The 22,354-nt window shown below is 42.9% G+C and overlaps 1 protein-coding gene across 1 annotated transcript in view; it reads right to left on the bottom strand.

Moving 5' to 3' along the window:
* erfl3 (Ets2 repressor factor like 3) overlaps positions 1-17,932 on the bottom strand; it is a gene marked incomplete at its 3' end in the record, with an annotated part of 33,118 nt that extends 15,186 nt beyond the window's left edge. The window contains 1 exon segment of the mRNA XM_034123985.1: positions 17,362-17,932. Within this exon segment, the coding sequence (XP_033979876.1) occupies positions 17,362-17,383 (22 nt within the window).
* Positions 17,933-22,354: the final 4,422 nt, after the last annotated feature.

The following is a 22,354-nucleotide window of genomic DNA, read 5'->3' as shown; positions in this document are numbered from 1 at the left end:
ATATGTCTATCACACCCCTCTTGACTTTGCATGCATGGAGTAAGCTTTTTATACTGTGCACTTTTGTTTAAAAAAAGAAGCTTCCATCATTTTATTCTACTTTACATGTAACTCGTTCAGCTGGAGCTAAATTTCAAATCCTGAATTCAAATCAGCCACAGAAAAAAACATCTTCACACTCATCGAAAATAACTCCAAAGCCCCGATGGGAAGCGTGTGGATGAACTATATGAGTGTGTGTGTGTGTGTGTGTGTGTGACTGTGAGTGTGAGTGTGAGTGTGTGTGTGTGTGTGTGTGTGTGTGTGTGTGTGTGTGTGACTGTGTGTGTGCCTCTTGTTATGCGCTGTTGTTCAGCCTGGAGGTGAGAGAGCAATAGGTGACCCTGGGGAGTCGTGTTTTTCTCTGATGATGGCTTGCATTCACACGGTATGCCGAGTGAGTAGTACGGTATAAACACAGACACGCATACACAGAGTGTTTTCTGAAAAGTGATGACAACTATCATAAAAGCTGCAATGATTTCTACAAAACGAAAATGTACTGACAGTTCTTTTAACAAAATCAAAGTACCACTTGTTGCCCAAGTGAGTACGCAACCATCCAACACACACGCAGCGATGCAATCATCAGGGGAGACATGGAGCTTGAGGGTGAAGCAGAGGGCCCTTGGGTGACGAGTGAACAGGGACATCAGCAGCTTGCCAACCAGACCTGTTGTCCCTAACACCTTCCTGCTGCTGGGGGGGGGGGGGGGGGGGGGGGAGAGGCTCTGGAGCTGTGTACAACATCCAGCTTACATAGTGCTAAGTGATGAGTAATTAGAACAAAATCAAAGGATGTGAAGTTTCACAGCAGCATTTCATCATGGTGAGGGTGAGAGAGACAGAGTGGAGCTGATAGGTCTGCTTTGCTTTCACAGATGAGAAGCAGGAGTTCAGGGTTCTTTAAAATATTTGGTTTTAAAAGGGAAATTTAACCCCAGGATCAAAAATACTTATTCAACATAACATGAATCCTGCCAAAGTTACTCAAGATCAGAAACTTTGTTGGGAAATGTAGTTTATCTTACGTTTTTTTCTCATGCATCAAGTGACAATTTGCTCTATTATATTTGAGAGAGGGCAGACCTTTCTACGTCCGATATGGCCAGGCCAACAATCGGCAACTTGCAGCAAAGAAATCTAGATTAAACAGCACCGCAGGTAAGATTACAAAAATCTGAACTGTCCCTTTAAATGAGAATCTTTGTATCATATACTTATTCAAATTATTTTTAAAAAAATGTGGATAATTGAAAGACAACTGCTGGTGATGTAAGGTGATTTTTTTTAAGTCACAAAAGTATGCAGAATGTAAATAAAGATGGTTTAAAAAACATCCACTCCTTAATATATTACATTTCCCACTGGGCCACATAACACGACTTATTAAACAGCAATACAAGCACATTTAAAGTATCAGGCGGAGGTAGACTTTGCACTCTGAGTGGTTCCTGTGCGTCAGCAATGTGTGAGCAGCACCAGAAATACACACAACTTCACTGAGTCCCATCAACCTATTCCTTCCTCCACTTGAAGTCTATTTCTCCGTCAATCCCACATCCCAACCCCCCCCCCCAACCCCCAACCCCCGTTTGTGCGTCCAACCCTGTGCGCTTTTCCTGCCATTCTTCTATCTCAGCTAATTTTAGATGAAGGAAAAGGCTCTGTCCACATCTGCTAGTCATTCTTTAAGAGGTTTGTGTGTTTGGGATTGAGAGGAGAGAGAAAGGAAACTAGAGAAAGGTCAAACGGAGGGAGAAGAAAAGGAGAAGCAGAGGAACGAGTGAAATATATAACACAACTGGGGTAAAGACAGAGTCGCTGTCACAACCAGAACAAACGTTTATCATGACTAAAATACAATCATTCACATTCAGAGTGTTTTCTCTGCATTTACTTGACAGTGGTGAACCACAAGAGCAACAAAGTGTCATCACAAGTAAAGAGAATGTGAGATAAACTAAACATCATCATTTAACTCACTTTGCCCAGAGAAGACAAATGTGAAGGCAGAGTGCTTGGAAACGCTGCTCTCTCTAATGATCATCAATCATCCAAATTGGTATAAGATGTAGTCCAAAGGGAAAACAAGAGAGAGAACGCAAAACCTCAGTTTGGACATGCTGCCCACAGGAGAGGTTAAGTAGAGGAATGTCTGTTTCGCAGCACATTCCTTTTCTTCAGGGGTTTTTTAAATGCCGTTTTGAAGATACACTTCTGAATAAATTAAACAAAAACGTACCTTTACATGATGAAGTGTTTCCCATATGTTTACTGCCTTGGAGGGCGGATGGGATGTGTTTGAATTTCAGCCTGCATGCAAGTGACCTAAGATTTTCATTGTCATAACTACACTGTAGCTATGTTCGTATGACCATTAAAAGCCTTGAAGCTTTTTCAGATTAAAGCTGTTTTTAAAAATAAATATGATAAATTAGGCCCCTTTGCTGAGTTGTATAAAGCTGTTCTCACTGAAGTGCGGTAGAGGGAGAAAAGGAGAGCCGAAAAACGTGCATAAAAGTAAATAGCAGCACATTATGTAAAACTTTTCCTATTGAGCTAAATGAAGTATTGCAGATGAATAAGGCGAATCAAATATTTTGTTTTGTTCTTTCAGATTTGGCAGTAACGCAATGGTAAACTGGTGTTTTAATGAAGACTAACTTGCAGAGAATGTTCTATTAACTACTTCCTTAAGGCCGGTAAGGCTCGTTGCTTAGCCCTGGCTCATGTTCCCGGCACTTTAATAACTGCAAGAGTGGTGTTTACAGCGGTGACTCATTGAAACGGCAACAACACATGCTGGCCGATTCCGTTAATTCAACATTCATCGTGATGTCCTGTTGAACACAGACTGTACAAATACCAGGTTTTTGTCTGCAGAAGGCTACGTGTGTCCGCTGTATGACGTGGACCAAACAAACACTCACATTGTCTGGAATGTGGGACACACACACACACACACACACACACACACACACACACACACACACACACACACACACACACACACACACACACACACACACACACACACACACACACACACACACACACACACACACACACACACACACACACACACACACACACACACACACACACACACACACACACACACACACACACACACACACACACACACACACACACACACACACACACACACACAACACACACACACACAACACAACACACACACACACACACACACACACACACACACACACACACACACACACACACACAGTGTTTATGTGTTTGTCTTGTCGTAAACAGGGACGAGAGACCGCCTGTCACCACTTTCTCTTCTTCTCTACCTCTATTTAGTTTCCCCTAGTTTCCCATCAGGCCCTGCTCCTGTGCTCCTTAGCCTCCACACTGCTTCCTTCTTCTCCTCCTCCTCTAACCCTGAACTTGGTCAGCTTGTTAAGCACGTCTCCTAAAGCTGATTAAGTAGTGTTGATCAGCTTTACATAACGTTCACCTCGCACAGACGTCGCTGCCAGCCAGCCAGCAGAGGGTCTTTGTGCCTCTGTGAATGTGTATGAGAGAAATCAGAGACGGAACATGTGCTTCAATGAACATTGCTCTGCATGGAGTATTTCAGTTGCAAGACTCACACACACACACACAAGTCTATGTGCATGCGTTACAGTAACACTATGTCTTCCTGGATTGGAGCCAAGTCAGCGCATGGTCTCATTGACATTAGCACATTTGGCCCCAATGGTGGAATGTGCACATCATCATGGTCCCCCAAGGTGTGTGTGAATGTGTGTGTGCACTCTGACTGCAGGCTGATAATCACTACTTATCCCGCAGTTAGCATTGGGCTGCCAAAAGAGACCACAACACTGCATCCAGCACATTTGACATGTCAAACTGAAAGCAGAAATAATCAAGCACACAAACACATATACATAAGAGTGTGTTGGTGGTGCTTGTAAATAAAGCCCCGCTCCAGATCTCATTAATTGGCGGGAGTTATTGAATTAACGAGGCAGGGCACACAGGCAGGTTAGAAAGGTCGACTCCTTTCCTCTCCTGGTTTGCTCTCGCGCTCTGCCTCGTGGGAAAGATTAGAATCCTCAGCTGGAGCAAATAAAGCTGGACGTTATGCAAGAGCCCGGAGAGGAAGGATGAGCGGGAGAGAGAGAGAGAAAGGCTGATGATGATGTAACTTGAGAGAAGAGCAAAAATACTGAAATGAATAACAGGGGAGAAAGAGAAGAAGCTCTAAAGAGGTGATGGGACACCCTGAGGCAGGTCACCTTACAAAAGTCAAAACGGTGCCAGTCATCCATCTGAACAATGGTATCAGCTCTATGTAATGAGCTCAGTAAACACACTTCGCCCTGCAGTGGCAAAGAACGGTCCTTTTCCCTCTCCCTCACCCTTTTACCCAGGATTTAATGTCTATCTGAGAGTTACAGGTGAATGGTGTCATTATGGTCTCCCTTAGTGACATATATGAGATAATGATGTCCCTGATTCAACACACAATGTGGTCAGTGTGGCCAGAGGCAGGCAATGCAACGGAAGTGGCTCTGAACTCAGTGCGCTCTCTGTAAAATGGTCAGTATGTGACGAGCATCCACTGAAGTGCGTCACATGGTAATGGATATTGTGAGTCATAAGGGTCGTCACTTTTCACTGTTCAAACAAAAGGAAAAAATGTAATCAGTAATGATGTGATCACATTTAAAATGCACAGCATGAAAGTGCAGCAGGCCATGCCGAGTGGGGGTGTTTGTGAAATGTTCGGCCCTGTTCAGTAGACTAAACAATTGTTGTCCTCTTTGCTAACACAATGGAGCAAACTAGCGAGACATGACACCAAACCATCTGACTTAAAGGATTGTGGGGGAGAAAGTTAGACTCAACACCACAGATGGAAACAATCCTGGATAAAGGTTATGGCGGTTCAAAATTAACATTCTACAATAACACTAAGTCGACAGTGTGTTTGAACTTATTTTAGCAATGAAAGGAGTATTAGAAAAACTGTTAGCAACTATTTTGCTAATTGGTTTATTGTTTTGGGGTATTTGTCAAGCAAACAATGTAAAAAGTAATAGACAAAAGATTCAATGATCATTATAAAATAATTATAAATTGATTATAGGACATCACTCTGGACTTGTTGGAACTGTGAAAGATATTTCATAGCTATTTTTTGACATTTCATACAATAGAGGATTTAACTATTAATAAAACAAATAATCAATAATGAAAATAATTGTTTTGCTTAATGTAGAAAAGAACAGGAGAGGCTGATAAGAGAATAAGATGAAGGAATTTAGTTGGACAAGGACCCGGGAAGAGAAAGTTACATCCACATTAAAGGACTGATTTGCCCCAGAGAGTACTTACTTATTTTAATATGACTATTTTTCTGAATGGGTACCAACTCTACCTACTCTAAGTATGCTACAGCACTATTTTCATCACATCTATTTATCATACCCGGTGCTTAATGCTGTTGTGCCAATTGGCAAATAGTGTGCATATAAAGTACAGAAACTAAATACACAGGTGTCAGGAGACAGAAAGAGGAACAGACAAGGAGGAAGGAAGTGAAAAAAGAGAAATGAATGAGCGATGCGGAAGGAAGTTCACAGATAAAACACAGAGAGGGAGAGCGGTGAACTGTCACCCCTCCGTTAGTTTACTTCTTGGATGCCGTTATGTAAGAGATGAGTGTACACACACTGATTACCTCCGCTCCGTGGAACTCATAACATGAGGCGTGTGTGTGTGTGTGTGTGTGGGTACATGTGTGTGTGTGTGGGTACATGTGTGTGAACATACAATGGTGATGGCTCTCAGTTACATTTCACGCACAAAGACACGGACACACATATTGTACGTATCGCATACATAAAAACGTCCTGATTCCAAAGGGCTCAGGTCATCAGTCCCGGGTGTAAGGTAGCACGGGGGTTCCCCATGCACTGACAGCTGGCTTACAGTTACACCTCCACAATACAAGTCTGATGACATGCATGCATACAATAGATCGGGCTCAGTGCATTCACATCCACACTGAATGATAATTGTGTAATCAGGAAGTACTTCAATTCAAATGTAAGTTGTGTTATTTTAGTTTGATTATTGTAGAAGCTCTGAAATCACTGTTGCAGAACGTTCAACAATGTGAAAAAGGAGCATCAACATTGTCCTTGAATATTCCTTCCCCTTTTTGCAATACTTCTGCATGTTAAGCAAACCGTTAAATAAACTAAAAATAAAAATCATGTGTTTGGTGCAAAACCACTTTAAAACCAACTATTGTCTTTCTTTATGCGAGTAAATATGCTGATAAACTGTACTTTTGTTGTGAAAGTATGGCAAATACCCCATTTAAGAGGATTAACCTGTGGATCGTTTTTATTTTGGCAATTTTTATTTACATTTTCTGCCACGTTATCAGTCATCAGGTAAAAAGGGTCTCACTGAGAAGCACTGAATGTGGGCATGGTGTTTCTATCAGTAATATGATTGCTGCTCGGAATAATCTGATATACATGTGAGGCTGTGGCTCAGTGGTTAGTGTGCTGGACTTCGAATTAGGGGATAGCAAGTTCGAGTCCCACTGCAGTCAGCATGTCGTTGTGTCCCTGGGCAAGACACTTCACCCCAAATTGCTCCTGTGGGGATTGTCCACAGTACTGAATGTGTAAGTCGCTTTGGATAAAAGTGTCTAACAAATGACATGTAATGTAATGTAACATGTAACCTTGCAGTGGACCAAATATTTGTTATTATTTATATTACAGATGAAATGCATGAGGGTGCCAACAATTTTGCGATTTATTGCCCAACCTTGTAAAACAGAGGGAAACAAGTTTCCACATTCATGTCCCTGACATCAATGAGTCACACACGCTCACGTAAGTACGGATCCCACGTTCCCACACACACCTCTGCACTCTGCCTCCTCTCACAACTAACCTAAGGGAGAGAGTGTACCTTCGCACAGAACCCGGCTAATACTTGGGCCAGACGAACACAATAACCCTACTAACACACCACCCACACACAAACAGTGAGGATGCTAGCTGGGGGCCAGCTGGAGAGAAGTGCGAGAGTGTGTGTGTGATGTTAGATGCACACGTGTGTGAGAGAGATTACAAAGAGCCGAGTATATTAGTGTGTTTATGAGCAAAAGTAATTCACTAATATCACGGTTACACTGCTAATTCAGTTTGCATTGTTTGTGTCGCCTGCAGTCAAGGGTGTAATAATAGAACACATTTGATTGATGTCTCTGGCAGTAAAAGATGCTGCACTGTGGTTTTGTTTCCAAGGTAACACATATACAAAGTGTTATTATTCACACACACACACACACACACACACACACACACACACACACACACACACACACACACACACACACACACACACACACACACACACACACACACACACACACACACACACACACACACACACACACACACACACACACACACACACACACACACACACACACCACACACACACACACACACACACACACACACACACACACACACACCACACACACACACACACACACACACACACACACACACACACACACACACACACACACACACACACACACACACACACACACACACACACACACACACACACACACACACACACACACACACACACACACACACACACAAACACACACACACACCACACTTTCAGTTTGACTGAATCCACAATTGATTAACTGCTAAAGATTTATTCTGCTAAAGAGTGTTTGGATGCCTTTTAGCACTTGTATTGATGTTACGTGCCCTGTAAACCAGAACACCCTAATCCAGATTAGCTTTTAAATCAGTGATTCATGGAACGACTTGCTTTAATTTCCTAATGAACCCGGATTCAGAACATTCATTTCCTTCTTTTTTGTTCATTTCCTCTTCCTCTATCCTATTTCTGGTTGTTCCCATTTAGCTCGTCATCTCTCCCCTCATGCTTTGTGAATCCCTCTTCTGCTGCCCTTGATCCATTCTTCCTCACTTTCCTTTTTCCCTCTCACCCTGTGACTGGTCAGGGGATCTAGCTCACATCAAAAGCTTTAATCCCCTAAAACAACAATCGCTGTGCGTCGTATGTCCAGTGGGCCTTATATGTGTGTGTGCGCCCACCCGCATGCAACTGCCCGGTTGTTACGTCATTTCACTGGGCCACATCTGATGCTAAAAATGGACGTGGATAAAACGATTGTGGCCGAGGGCAGGGCTGCTGTAAAGAGGCAGTGGCACACACACACTCAGGACACATGTACACACAGACAGCAGGGGCATGGCAAGCTGCTTAACCCTGATGTCATGAATCAAACGCAAATTGCAAACTTTTCCCTTAATCGCTCGACACACATGTTTGTATACAATAGTCGATTCAAAGCATTAAAGGCTTCTAGGATGCAAAATGCAAATGTTTCAAAACAGGAAGAATGTAAGTCTGTACAGATTAAATCTCTCTATAACAAAGTGTAAAACTCCAGCACTAGAAATCCACTCAAACTCAAATTCTATGAAAATAGTTTAAAAAAAAAATGCTACTAAAAATTGATCCCACCCAATGACGGGTCAAAACACCAGAGGTCATGTGACTAGGATGACAAGACACGTGAAACGTTTGTGTGAATGGACTAAAAGAGTAATTGCACAGACTGGCTGGCACACTCACTTGTTAAGAATCACCGAAGGAAATAAGCGATGAGATAAGTGTCCAGCTGTGTTTGTTTGTGTGTGCGTGGATATATGATGTGCAGCACTGATGGCCGGCTTTGTCATTAAACTTTAATCATTCTGCTTTCCTATAAATACCATTCCAATGATACGATGCATTATTCAGTATCTCTCTGACCAACAGACAAACACACACAAGCGGAAAAACACAGAGACACACACCTGGAGAGCAGAGAGAAAAGCCCAGGCCCTGGAGGAAGGAAGTCTTAAGAACATTTAAGAGGACAATGGCCAGTGGGCAGAAATAGAGTCAGATGTTTGTCCTGCTGGGAGTGCAATCCAACGCACTTTATTCTGCCCATGACCACACAGCTTGGAAGGAGCCCGAGGCTGTGAGTGTGTGTGTGTATAAACATATGTTCAAACTGCTCCATGCACTGAGGGAAACGTGCACTTGACACTAGCTTGGGGTGCAGAGAATGACTTGTAGCTCATATTTTCAGTTTTCAGCCACCACCTATTTCGTCAGCAACTGACAGCTTTCTGTACTCTTTAAATCGTGTTAGCCGACAACCATGCTGTATCTGGTCATCGAGTCATGCTGGCTGGTAAATCAGGGTGTCCAGTGAAAAGAAAGAGGGTAGGGTGACATGAAGCAGGAGAGAGAGAGGGGGGGGGGGGGAGGAGGCTAATGGAAGAGGAGCTGCCACTGGGGTATTAGTCCATGGATTGGTGACACAGAAACGATAGTGAGAGGGAGGAGAGGATGAGAGGGTCAATCGATGCCTAAAAAGGTTTCACTTCCCTACAGGGACATGTGTGCGCAAACACACAACAGCCTGATCCAAATGAAAACATTATCTCTCTCTCCTACACACACACACACACTTCGTAGGATGGCTCCATCTGGCTCCAAAGTCATAAGGAAGAGCAGTATTCAGCGGCAGGCCTGTGATCCAACAAGGCGTAGATTAGCCATCACTTGGTCTAATTTAGGCGGAGAGACGGTCGGTTTGTGTCTCTAAATCTAGAGTATGGAAGACAATGCTCCCCATATTGGGTAGTCCAGAAGGATGAAATGAGATCAAGCAGCCACAGCTGATAAAAGGCAGAGGATGTCCTCTTATCTCTTCCCTCAGTTTGCTACTGCTTCATCTGGACAGAGTGCCATTTGCTTTGCAATGATGTGATCTCTGGATGGTGTGAAACAGTCTTTTACACTTTTCAGAAAGCTGGCTACTTGGCTTCAAGGTGGTGTTAACTGAAACTAAAAGTGTATATGTTTAAAACACCTATAGGTACACAAAATCAAATCCTTTAATCACAGCTGTTTGGGACAGTTTGTTCCCTCAGAGACACACACATACAGCCCTGCCTTTCACATGCACATAACTTTCTTTCTCCGATACATAGGCTGCGATGAGTTGGCTCAAAGTGCAAAATGAGCTCTGACGTACAAAAGAGAACAGGTCTGAACATGGAGGGAGAGAGGAACAAGGGAAAGACAGAGAGACGGCGCACTGAAAGACAGACGAAGAGGAAAGACTGGTTGAAAAGAAAAACTCCAAACGTGATCTCGCATTCCTTACATGGGGTGGAGGGTAGGAGAGAGAGAGGTGAAGAAAAAAGAGGGAGGGATGGGGGAAGGGAGAGAGGGGAGAAAAGGAGGGAGTGATAAGTGAGAAAGTTTAACTTGGCGCCAGACAGCATTTCAATGCCCAACAGGCAACCACACAGACGCTCGCACAAAATATCGACACTATGCAAGTGGCACAGAAGTCCTTTTGGTGACTTCCCATCGGCCGAAATTAGATGAGATATTTGCCCTCCACCCCCACTCCCTGGGTCCAACACAGAGGCAGATTCCCAGATAAAAATAGCCAGAGGAACTATTCAAACACTGCTGCCTTTCTGCAGGGAGTGTCTGCTGACTGCCCTGGACTTAAGGGGTTAGAGAGGGGTTAGGAGCCCCACTCACCACCTCCCTGAACCAGAGGGCCTGGGACAGCCAAGGATCTATCACACTTATACACTCACAGACACACACGCACCAATCAAGCTTTTAATCATTGTGTCACTGCTGGATAAAATATGACATATTACCATCTTTCTTTGACTGCTGTTGTCCAAATATTTCAAAATTGCACATAATGGATTATTATACGACAAAAAAACACTTCATAAACCGACTGCCTGGTGGTCTGTTACAAAGTCCCGTTAGAGACATATTTACAGAATGCAAATTGGCCATATGAAAGTTAGTCAAAAACGTCAGTCTGCTAATTTGAATTCATAGTGGATAAAAGACCCTGTCCTTTTGCGCTGATCCCGCCTGGAATGTACGTTAGCAGCCCACTGTGTACTGGTCCCTCCTGTAAAGATGCCCTCAGCATGACCAGTATTATTGGGGTTAATCTAAGCAGATTAGGGGTATACATTACAACAACATGCGGGCAGAGCTTTTCAATTGGCAAAAATGGCCACCGTGTTGGGTACAACGACATCGGAAGAGGATTATGAGAAAGTGCCCTATGTGTGTGTCTGTGCGCGCATAACAGGTCAGGCTGTGGTGCAATGAGCAAGGGGTGAAGGAAGTTGTCTTCATGACTGATTGACTGACTAAGTGCTGTAATGACCAGCCAGCAGAGAGGTGACACTCCAGGATCTAACCTAAAGGACAGGTCATTGTGAGGATCCACAATAAAACCTCTCATCTGCAGGGATCAGAGGAATCAAGTTACCTGATCTTCACGTGTGTGTGTGTGTGTACTGTGTGTACGTGCATGTCATCAGACTCAGATCAGTTTCAATGGCGCCGCCGTCACCAAGAAGCCGTTATACACCCACATGCAGCGGCACACACACTTTGTTCGCAAGTAATACCTTCACACACCCAGAAAACCGTGTCTCCTTCATATACACACACTTGATATTCTTTTACAATAGCATGCCATTCTGCGCCTCGCTCTGAGTCACCTCTACAACAATGTAGCTCTGTAAACTCCCCATATTACATTACAATACACATGCATGCGCAAACACAAACAGCTGCGGAACAGTGCAGGTCAATCCATGCACACCAACACACCCTACTGCATTCTCAACATGAATTCTGATACCCATTTGAAAAGAGACCCTGTGTGTGTGTGTGTGCGATGGTGGTATTAAGAGCATTTTAAAGAGTTGGTTCAATTTAAAGTGTTACTTCAAAATAATAGGCCTTATTTGAATCAATTGTATTCATTTTGTCCTCCGGGGGTACTAGAAATATGTTTCTATATAAATGCATGCATGCCTTTGCAAGTCTCTAAATGTATTCAGGAAAGGCTTGCAGAGATAGTGACTGTTGTGTTTCCCCCTCATGTGTAATGCAACACAGCCGGCAACTATTAACCTCCTAACCAGGAATGTGGGAGGTCCAAGAATTCAAATAAAAAGCAGCAGTGTGTGTGCGATCTCTCGATGTGTACTCACACATATGTTAGTCAAATTGTTACAGTTATCCATCATCAGTCCTTCCCAACCTGACCCACCCTTTACCATGCCAGACCAATAACCAATACTATCAATATGGGGTCATGTGGTGGCTACAACCAATGGTATCGCAGTAAAACTAGGCTCAACTCACATCACAGACGCATGGCCTCAGGACACATTTAGTTCTACTGCTGTGTTAAGTGCGTAAAAAGTGAATTTCAAATGGAGCTCTTTAGTGTCGAACCTCACGACCCTGCAGCTGATCACACAGGTCTGAGAGGCCGATAATCTATGGGACTCAATGGCCAGATCTGAGGTTAATGTGTGGGTCCCTGGGGTGGGGTGGGGGTGGGAATGACATGCCTCTAGCAGTGCTGGGCAGTGGTCAGAAGCACCAGGGAGCCAAGGGTAACGCTGCCTTGTTGGCTGAGGTCTCTCTGGTCAAGGGCGGCACAGGACTAATGTGGGGAGGTCCATTAGTGTTGACTGGCTAAGCACATTGTTCCCTTTGGTCACATTCCTGGCTAAATACAGACATTTCCACAACTGAAGTCCCCGTCTACCAGAAGTCATTTGTCAACTTAGCGTCACGGACGACGAGTTGACCATATCAAACTTTTATGAAGAACTATTGTGACAAGTACAAGTAGGCCATGCTGCCTCTCCACTGTGAGCGTTTTCTCAGTTTGTTAGAAAAACAAACTCTTTATTATCGAGTGTTAAGTGCTATAGTACTTCACAATTAAAATCACTATTATCACATATAGAGATACAAAAGTGCTGCATAAGATTTTTAGCCCAGTTTTGTCAGCAAATGTATTCTATAAATAGTTGATATGTTCACACCCGCATTCAAAGTTAATTCTTGGCAACCAAATCAATTTGCAAGCCTTTTCAGATAGAAGATAACCACTTTTGTTCGACATCATTTGCTTAAGGCTTACAGCATGCTGTCTGGGGCTGATCACAGCAGGGCACTGTCCCATAAACCATGCTGTAAAACGGTATTGGGATAATGGGAGGTAGTGGTTTTGCTGTGGTCAGCACTGCAAGGGAGTTTTCATAGATAAGGCTAATCGCTGCGCTTATCGTCACAGTGGTTGTGTGTTGAGATTGAAAAGCATATGCTCCCAAATGCACACTTAAACCCACACAGGGAAGGGAAAGGGTGAAATGTTCTCTCTCAATTCCTTGCTCACAAGCAGGCCTTTTGTCTCCTGCCATGCCACATCATAAAGCAGGACTGTGTGTGTGTGACTGTTTGTGTGTCTAGAATAAATGGCAAACTAACTCCACATGTCAATCTTTCTGGGGAACTGGCACAAAACAATAAATCGTTAAACTATGTAGTTGAATGACTGATGAAAAATCTACTGGGATGTCCACATTTACGTTGCTTTCTTTCACACACTCACTCTTTCTCTTCACACACACACAAATGCATTTCACACACACAGAAGTACGGTCTCTTCACTTGTCAAAAGCACCACCAAACTATGAGCTACTCCGCACCATTATAAGTACAATGAGAGGTCCCTGGCCCCACAAGTCCACACACAATCAGCCCCAAGGCCTGCCCCACTCCCACCATTGTCCCATACTCCACACACACACACACATACATACAAGCACACATACACAATGGCCACTCCAGAGCCAGGGGTCCCACTATGCAATTCCATCACACAAAGACACACACCAGTCCTTATCCCGTCAGAGAGAGAAAAGAATGACAGAAGAAAAATTGCAACCCTTGGGGAGGGATTGATGGAAGAAAATGAGTGAAACACAAAGTGCAAAGTGTGTGTGGCAGGAGTGTAGATAACATATTAGGGAGGGAGAGGCCCAGTCGGCAAGCTAATATTGTGTCCTGTCCTTATCAATTAAGGTTAAACAATCCATGAGTAAATCAATCTGGACAAATGTTGATATAAACTCATTTGGAAGTCAGAGCAGGAACTTTTAGTCGTTTAATAGATGAATCAATAAAATAAAATAAATCTTCACCTATTTTTTATGTGATTTAAATCGTAATTTTTCATGCAAAAAATTAAATGCTATGATATTAAGTTTTCTTGCGCACTCTGTTTTATATCATAATAAACTGAATATCGTTTGAAGTGACAAAACAAGACATCCCCTTGGACTTTGAGAAACTGGGGTTGACATTTTTCAAAATGTTCTGACATTTTATAGACCAAACGATTAATCTAGAAAATAATCCGCACATTATTTGCTATTAAAATAATGATTCGTTTCAGCCCTGGTGGTAGTCTAGCCGAGATAGGACACAACCCTCTGCTGACATATGAAACCTGTAGAATATTTTGCCTCTAACCAATCCCCTAGACTACATCAAACCGAAACAGAGACAACTGTTAGCAGCAATGATAAGATATCAATTAAAACGGATACTTTCGAACACCACAAAACCAACAGAGATCTGCCGACAACAACAGATGCAGCTCCGCCATTTCCTGCTTCATCATATCAATTCTCTATCTCAGCAGAAATCCTATCATCTACGCAGACTAATGAAGTGACTGTGGAAAACAGGAGTGCAAGGGGAAGTGTCCGGTGATGGAGAGAAAGGAGGTAAGCTCCATACAGAGGCAGCTTACCGTATGGGACATAATCCTACATAACCAAACATCCCAGGAAGGGATGATTACATTCTTTATCCTACACATATCCAGGCACAATTATATCCTTCTGTGTTCAAGAAATGTGTTCACTCCAAGCGATGAGATCTACACAAGTTAAAGGTTAAAACTTGTGTACTGATTGCAACCGTCGCAACAGCAGGAGATCAGACAGATCAGAAAAGCACCACAGATTAACCAGTTCCATAATTTAACTATTTAAAAAGTGCAGTTATAAGATCAGAGTTGTTTTTAGATAATGCCTCTCAGGCACAGTTCTTATGTTTACCAATTAGTGCTGAAAGGATTAACCTATTACTTATTCAACATAGAATTCATCAAATGTAATACTTTCTGACAAAAACTTCAATGGCACTTAAGCCGGCACATGGGCAAGACGTACTCGATGATTAGTAATCTACTTTCTTTTTGATAAAAGCTTAGAATATAAGTCTATTTTACAAGCCAAAAAAAAATCATTAACTTTGTAACTTTTATTAACAATACAATCAATTAACAAAAAATAAATATATAAAAAAATTAAAGGCTGCCCCAGCCACAAAGGTAAATGTAAAATAAGAATGGTTTGATTTGAAGCACACACACTTTACACTAATCTTACATATAGTAGCTCCAGCTACTGTTACGGCCAACCTAATAAACACGCGCGCACACACACAACCACATACATCAAACCCATAACCTAAGCACAATCCATTTTTAGTACCTTCCCAGAAGGACTTAAGATATCTGCTGCCACACAAACACTGAGGTCCTTGTAATAAAGGGCTACTTGTGGTGTGATGTCATGGCAGCCTCCTCAGGGCTGCTGCAAGGAGAGAGAGAGAGAGTGTGTGTGTGTGTGTGTGTGTGTGTGTGTGTGTGTGTAGGAATGTGGAGGGCTGAGGGGCTGAGGCCGGGTGCAGCGGGAGTCAGGAGGGGACAGGGTGGGGGAAGGGTGGGGGAAGGGAGGGGATCGTCCCAAGTGGAAAAGGGTCCCACACAGTTTGTCAGTCACTCACACGGCCGCGTGCCAAATGCTTGCCAGTAACTACTTAGGATGTCACCACGTTGCTCCAACAGGAATACAAGCATATTAAATATGTATATTTTGTTTAGCACAAAGGGGGATAGACAATACATGTGTTTTATATACTTTCAAATGCTGTCCACTGGGTCTTCTGTGTGTAAAGTCTAATTGTGTTAAAAGTTATAGTTGTGTCTATTAAAAATGGCAATGTCAGGGAGTTTATTACTGACACTGGGAAATAATGAACTGAATAGCTGGCGAACATTATAGTACTTCCACTTCCTCCTTCTATAGAAAAGTCGCCTTGCCTTCAACAGAAAGGAGCAAGAACAAACTTATGCAAGCATTTCAGGAATTAGACAATAACACACACACACACACACAGACTTCAGCTGACTACTGGAAACCCCCCTGCTGCTCTCACTTCAATGTGCTGACAGGACAAGTACCTGACAAATGTATGCTCACACAGTTACTGGGTTAATATCAGCTTTTTCTGTGCAGACCTGTTTAGATCCAATCACTTCCACACCACCACCAGGAGGAAAAGAGTCTGAAAATTAACTTAACACATCCAAATCTTTCTTTCTCTCTCAGTCTGTAAAAAAACATGCAGAGCTTCCAGGATTCTTTTTCTCTGAAAGGTGGTGGATGGTGAAATAAGGTTGTCAGGGTGACAGGGAGAGGATGCCGCTGTAACAACTGTACAGTAGTTAAACCACTTCCTCTTGAACCAGAGTACAGTACTAAAATGCTGCACCAGATTTCAGTATCTTATCTAGCCAAACCACGGACTATTGCACTGATCCTGAGAGCAACTTTAAATCAACAGGTTTTTTGATTGGAAGCGGATGTTGATAACTACTGTGCGCTAATCAGCGATGCAGTTACTGTCAGCTAAACAAGAAACACAATGGTGGATAATGGTGTAAAATAACTAAGTGCATTTTGTGGGGCTTTACTTAAGTATAAGGATGTTTCCTACTTTGTACTTCTACTTCCACTACAAATCAGGGGTAAATAGTGTACTTTTACTCCACTATATTTACCTTATACCTTTAGTTACTTTGCATATTTGGATTAATTATGTGAAATATAATCAACACTTAAATAAGACTTTAGTTACACCTGGAGTAAATTCACAAGCTACCCTGCAGTATACAAAGTAATTGTAGCTTTGATAACACTTTAATGCATCAATAGTTATAATCAAAACATATGAAATGGGCCAATGTGCATACATAATACTTTTACTTTTGGTACTTTAAGTATAGTTTGATGCTAATACTTTTGTGATTTTACTTGAGTAACATTTTGATTGCAGGATTTTTACTGGTAACAGAGTATTCTTAAACTCTAATACTTTTACTTTTAGTTAAGTACAAGATCTGGGTACTTCTCCCACCTCAGTTTGCGAGTAAACAAGAAACACAATGGCGGATAGAAATTCACAGTCAAGCAAACTTACCATTATCTCCAGGTGTTTTCATGTTCTAGTTTCGAACAGCGAGCTGCTAAAGTTGGTGGTGAATTCCACAAAGTTGCCCGTGGAAAGAAAAGTCAGTCTCTGGGCCTTTTCCTCCCCCCCCTTCTCTCTAGTTTGCAATCTGGGAAAAGTAGGTGAAGAAACACGGCAAACTTTTGTAGCTTCAGCGGCTCTTTCTTCGCGAGCCGCCGCCGCCGCGCGCTCTCTCGGTCCGGGTCCCCGGTTCTCTGCCAACCGTCCAAACCGACCGTCAACACCTCGTTGTTGCTCCTAGTAACTTGGACCGTTGAAATCTGCGCCGGAAAACGACCAACCGTCCCAAATGGTGCCTCTTTGAACAAGTAGTTTCGCTAACTGTCCGGAAGCTGTTTACTCCGCATCTTCGTCGCTGTTTGACATCACTCCGCCGCAAAACGCTTTGACACGAATTAACGTTGGAGAAGAAGAAACTCTCTTTCTTTCTTTACGGACTTTTTCTCCACTCTCTCTCACACCATTCAGTGCTGCTCTCTCCTCCCCCCCGTGCGTCTCTCCGTCCTCCGGGTGTCGTGTTTCTCTCTCTCTCTCCCCGCCCACACTGACGGGAGAGAGGGAGAGGGGGGGGGCTAACGTGGCGAGTCACGCCCACTCACCACGAGCCGGGGGCCTCGGCTGGCGTCACTGCAGCACGCGGCGTTGCCTTGGAGACCGCCAAAGCGCGTTGCCGTGGTGACATCATATCCGGGTCCTAAAAGATTCGAGAGCGGCTCGGCTTTTTACGTCAACAATCCTCGGTTGGTTACGTTTCTGATGGGGTCCCTTCACATCAGGATTGTTGTTACACTTTTTAAATCGATAAATTAAACATGAAAGCGTCAGATTTGACCAAAATTAACATAAATAAATTCAAAATCAGTATTTATGCACATCTCATCATTTTAGACACATTTTAGTGACATTTTAGTTTGGAGGAAAATACTACAGGGGCAATAAATAAAACGTAAAATAAAGTCACAGAATTAGTCCAAAAAGACTCAAAAGGGTAGACTAAATCTGCTTTAAAAAAAAAGCCATAAATACATTATTTTCTTTAAATATTGTAATTTTCACCTTGTTTTCCATAGATTTTTTGTTAATCTGACAAGTTAATTATAAAACATGGCAAGCTTGATGTTATTAATTAAACAAAAGTGTGTTAACCCCTTATATGCTGCTCTCTTTTTCCTTGTAAGAAGGTACCCAGTTACAAAATAATGAATATGACATTTCCTGGAAGGCTTTACCTGTAATTGCTTTGGAGTGATACTTGAAATTCAATACTTGAGGCCTCAATGTAGCCTACATTGCATCTGAATATGAACCTGCATCCTGTTCTGATGCCAGTTTATCATTGGGCATTAACACCCTTTTCATCACCTTCTTTTTGTTAAGGTGCAGCCAACTGAATTAGGCCTTCAAGTCACAATGAATGAATGTTCATCATGTGCATCAGAGCACAGAGACATCCGAGCACAGAGACATCCGCTCATGACATCCGGTCATGTCAAATGTAACTCTTTCACCTGATCAGATGTTCAGCATGGCTCGTTAGATTGTGTAGACCGGTGTCATGCCCAGGCTTGTTTCGTGTCACCATGACCTTTTGCTTCCTCCTGTGCCACTGATATAAAGCTGTCACATGTCATCAATACAGTAAGTGCAGATGAGTGGGTGTGTGGGGCGTCATACATGGGAGGTGAAGTGCATCTCCTCTGTTGCCTTCTTGTGTCACACCTGGGACAGTGGCTGAAGGCTTTATGTGTGTTTTTTGTGCATTTGTTGTGACATCAGCGATACACACCACTGCCCTGCCTTGTCAACAGGATAAGACAGTGGTAGTAAAACAAAGTAAACAAAGTCCCCTGACAGCAGCAGGTCCCTGCAGGGTGATTTACAAACAGGATTTCTCCTCTCTTCACTGGCCATTCTCTGACAGACGCAGGAAACCCACTCTGCTCTGCCTGATAAGAAACTGGACCTAAAGAGAGAGACAAATCCACGTTCAGGAAACAGCTATCCTGTCCTGTCTTCTTTTTCAGCACAGGAAAAACCCACTGCACTGTGGCATTTTCTCACGCTGAGGCTGAGAGACAAGAGAGTGGCACTATTCCCTTGTTTCTCAATTTCTTCCTAGAGCATGCATCCACTACATAAGTATAATTTCCCCATCTTCTGATGCCTGTGTTTCTGGCTGAGGTGAAGATCTCTTCAGTGTCTTCACACCCAGGGTAAGATGAGAGGGAAGAAATCACAGAGAGGACAAGAGGTAACGCTCCAGAGGGAGAAGGAGAGAGAAAAAACACCTGACAGTCAAATAGGAGTGATTTAGTGATTGAGTGCAGGTTGGAAAAACAATGTGTGTGCCGGTGTGGGAACAGGCTCTATTGTAACTCAAGCACAGGAGATGACATTTACAGACAAATCTACAGTACAGTCTGAACACTGATCAACACAGCGCTACACTCAGCAGCCTCCCTCTGTCCTCCTCCTCCTCCTCCTCACTGTGTATCCACCTCTCCTGTTTTCTCTCCCTCCTTCCTTCCCTCTGTTTGTTTGCAGTCCTGTCGTCTTTCACCACTCATCCAGACGTCCGTTCTCCCTCCCTCGCTCTCACACCTCTGCTGTTTCTCCTCCCGCTCCACGCCTCCCTCTCTTTGCCTCCCTCACACTCATTTTCAGGTCATCATTATTTGAGCTCAAGGTTGATGGACTCATGAGCTGAATGTGTGAGAAAATATTAAGCGTGGTTATACATTCATGTGCAGGCCTATATGGATTGTGAGACAAATGTTCTTGCACATTCCCATTTTTTTGGTGGATCTAAATAATTGTGCTAACTTTAATATCCTAAAAGGTGTATTTGTTTCATGTAAGAGCACCATTAACGTTCATATTTTGAAAATAACTTTGTTTATTGTTTAATTTAAAACTAAATGAACAGCAAGGACATAGCTGTTCTTACAACAAAGTCAAAGGGGTCTCATTCATGGGTATCTGGGAAGGTCATTCTCTACATAGGCAGTTTTCATTTAAAATGTACATTTATATCGGACAACGCTTTATAAATTAGGCAAACGTAGCAGACAAAATAAATTGTATTTGTCCTTCTGTTAATGAAATACTGTCTGTTATTGTTGTTTTGGTGCATTTCGCAACAGATGGTGGACCTTGCAGTGTGCTTGCTTTTAATAAAGTTATCACAGAGTGTCTCATTAGGATGTGAGCGCTTGCCAATGACAGAATTATTTTTTGTAAAAACAACAACAATCATTCTACGAGTAGTTACCATGGGTGGCAAATGTCAGCTAAATTCAAGGGAAACTCTCTCTCAGAAGTTGCCAAATTAAGTATCTTTTGTCCTTTTTGCTTATGCTTAGAAATTGAATCTCTCTGTCTGTACTTGTGTACTCTCATGTTCTGAATAACCCAGCTTCCCCACATTTCTTTTTGGTGTCTATATACGCCGGGATCCGGAGTCATGGCTGATCGTGTTGCTGTGGTCCTGAGTCCTGGATCGCGAGCCCTGGATCTTGAGTCGTGGCTGTGCCTGCTGCTGTGGTCCTGGATCATAAGTCCTGGATGGACATCCTCCTGGATTCATCTTCTTATTATAGACACATGCATTTCCAAACATTTGGACTACCTATGTTGCAAATGTATTATCTTTTCAATTTACACACGGCATCTATTGCACGTCTGTCCGTCCTGGGAGAGGGATCCCTCCTCTGATGCTCTCCCTGAGGTTTCTCCCATGTTCCCCTTTAAACTGTGGGGTTTTTCTCTGGAAGTGTTTCCTTGTACGATGTGAGGGTCTAAGGACAGAGGGTGTCGTATTGTCATACTGATATTCTGTACAAACTGTGAAGTCCACTGAGACAAATGTAACATTTGTGATATTGGGCTATATAAATAAACATTGATTGATTGAAATAAATGCTTATTTTAAAAGCAGTATTTTGTGTTCCCAGGGGCCGAGACCAGAGGCTTGAGACCTTTTTTTCATATTATTTTCTATATCTCCCTTTCTAACAGCTTGCCATGCCATTTGGCCGAAGATAGGTATAAGATGTCCTTAAATATAAGTTAAAACGTACAATTTGTGTTCTCGAGAAGCCCAGTCAGAATGATCAGATTGTTTTCCAGGTTTGATATTGAGCATTATGATCTGCTAATGTTCCATGTATGCAATGAGTTTTTCACATTTAATCCTTGAATATGTCACATGCATTTGGTCATTAAATCAGACCCGCCTGGCTCTTGGGGAGCGAACGGGATGATGTGTTTGACAAACAGAGTGTATCACAGAAGAGCCTTGTCCTATTGGTTCCACATCATCTGTAACTCCCTCTATCTCCCATCCCGCCCTTTTTCATCCCCTCCGTGCTTTATGTGACTCTGTCCGTTCCTAATCAGAGTGACAGACAGACGCTCCGCAGAGAAAGACGGGGAGAATGAAAGGGAGAGCGGAGATCTTGTCACTGGAGTGTTTGTGTGTATGTGAAAGCTCGCCGTTGGGGTGGGTGTGAACATCACCAGATATCTCAGATAGAAGATCTTACCCACCCCCCATCCTCTGCACTTTTGATCTCATGTGAGCTCCCCCAATCTGGACGGCATGATTGAAATCAGTGCCAAACAATCATAACTGATGCGCACTACAGTGGTTCAAGAAGGTCAAAAATCCTACAGAGTTTTTGTTTAGTGGTGTAACTTCATAGCATGCCATGCACTCAGCACTAATATACACACTGGTTTCTTCTGGTGTTTGCCTCAACAACACAGATGGCTCCAGTCAGTGTAATTACCGTGGACAATGGGTGTGGTAGCCCACTAACCAGTGCCACCACAGGCAGTGCAGACACACACACACACACACACACACACACATGCTCACACAATGTATGTACATGATTAACATGATTTCAGCAACCAGTGGAAGCCAGGCAGGGTTATAATT

The sequence above is a fragment of the Trematomus bernacchii genome, unplaced genomic scaffold (genome assembly GCF_902827165.1).
Source record: "Trematomus bernacchii unplaced genomic scaffold, fTreBer1.1, whole genome shotgun sequence".
In the NCBI taxonomy this organism is placed as follows: Eukaryota; Metazoa; Chordata; class Actinopteri; order Perciformes; family Nototheniidae; genus Trematomus; species Trematomus bernacchii.
This window is presented reverse-complemented; position numbering and strand designations above follow the sequence as displayed.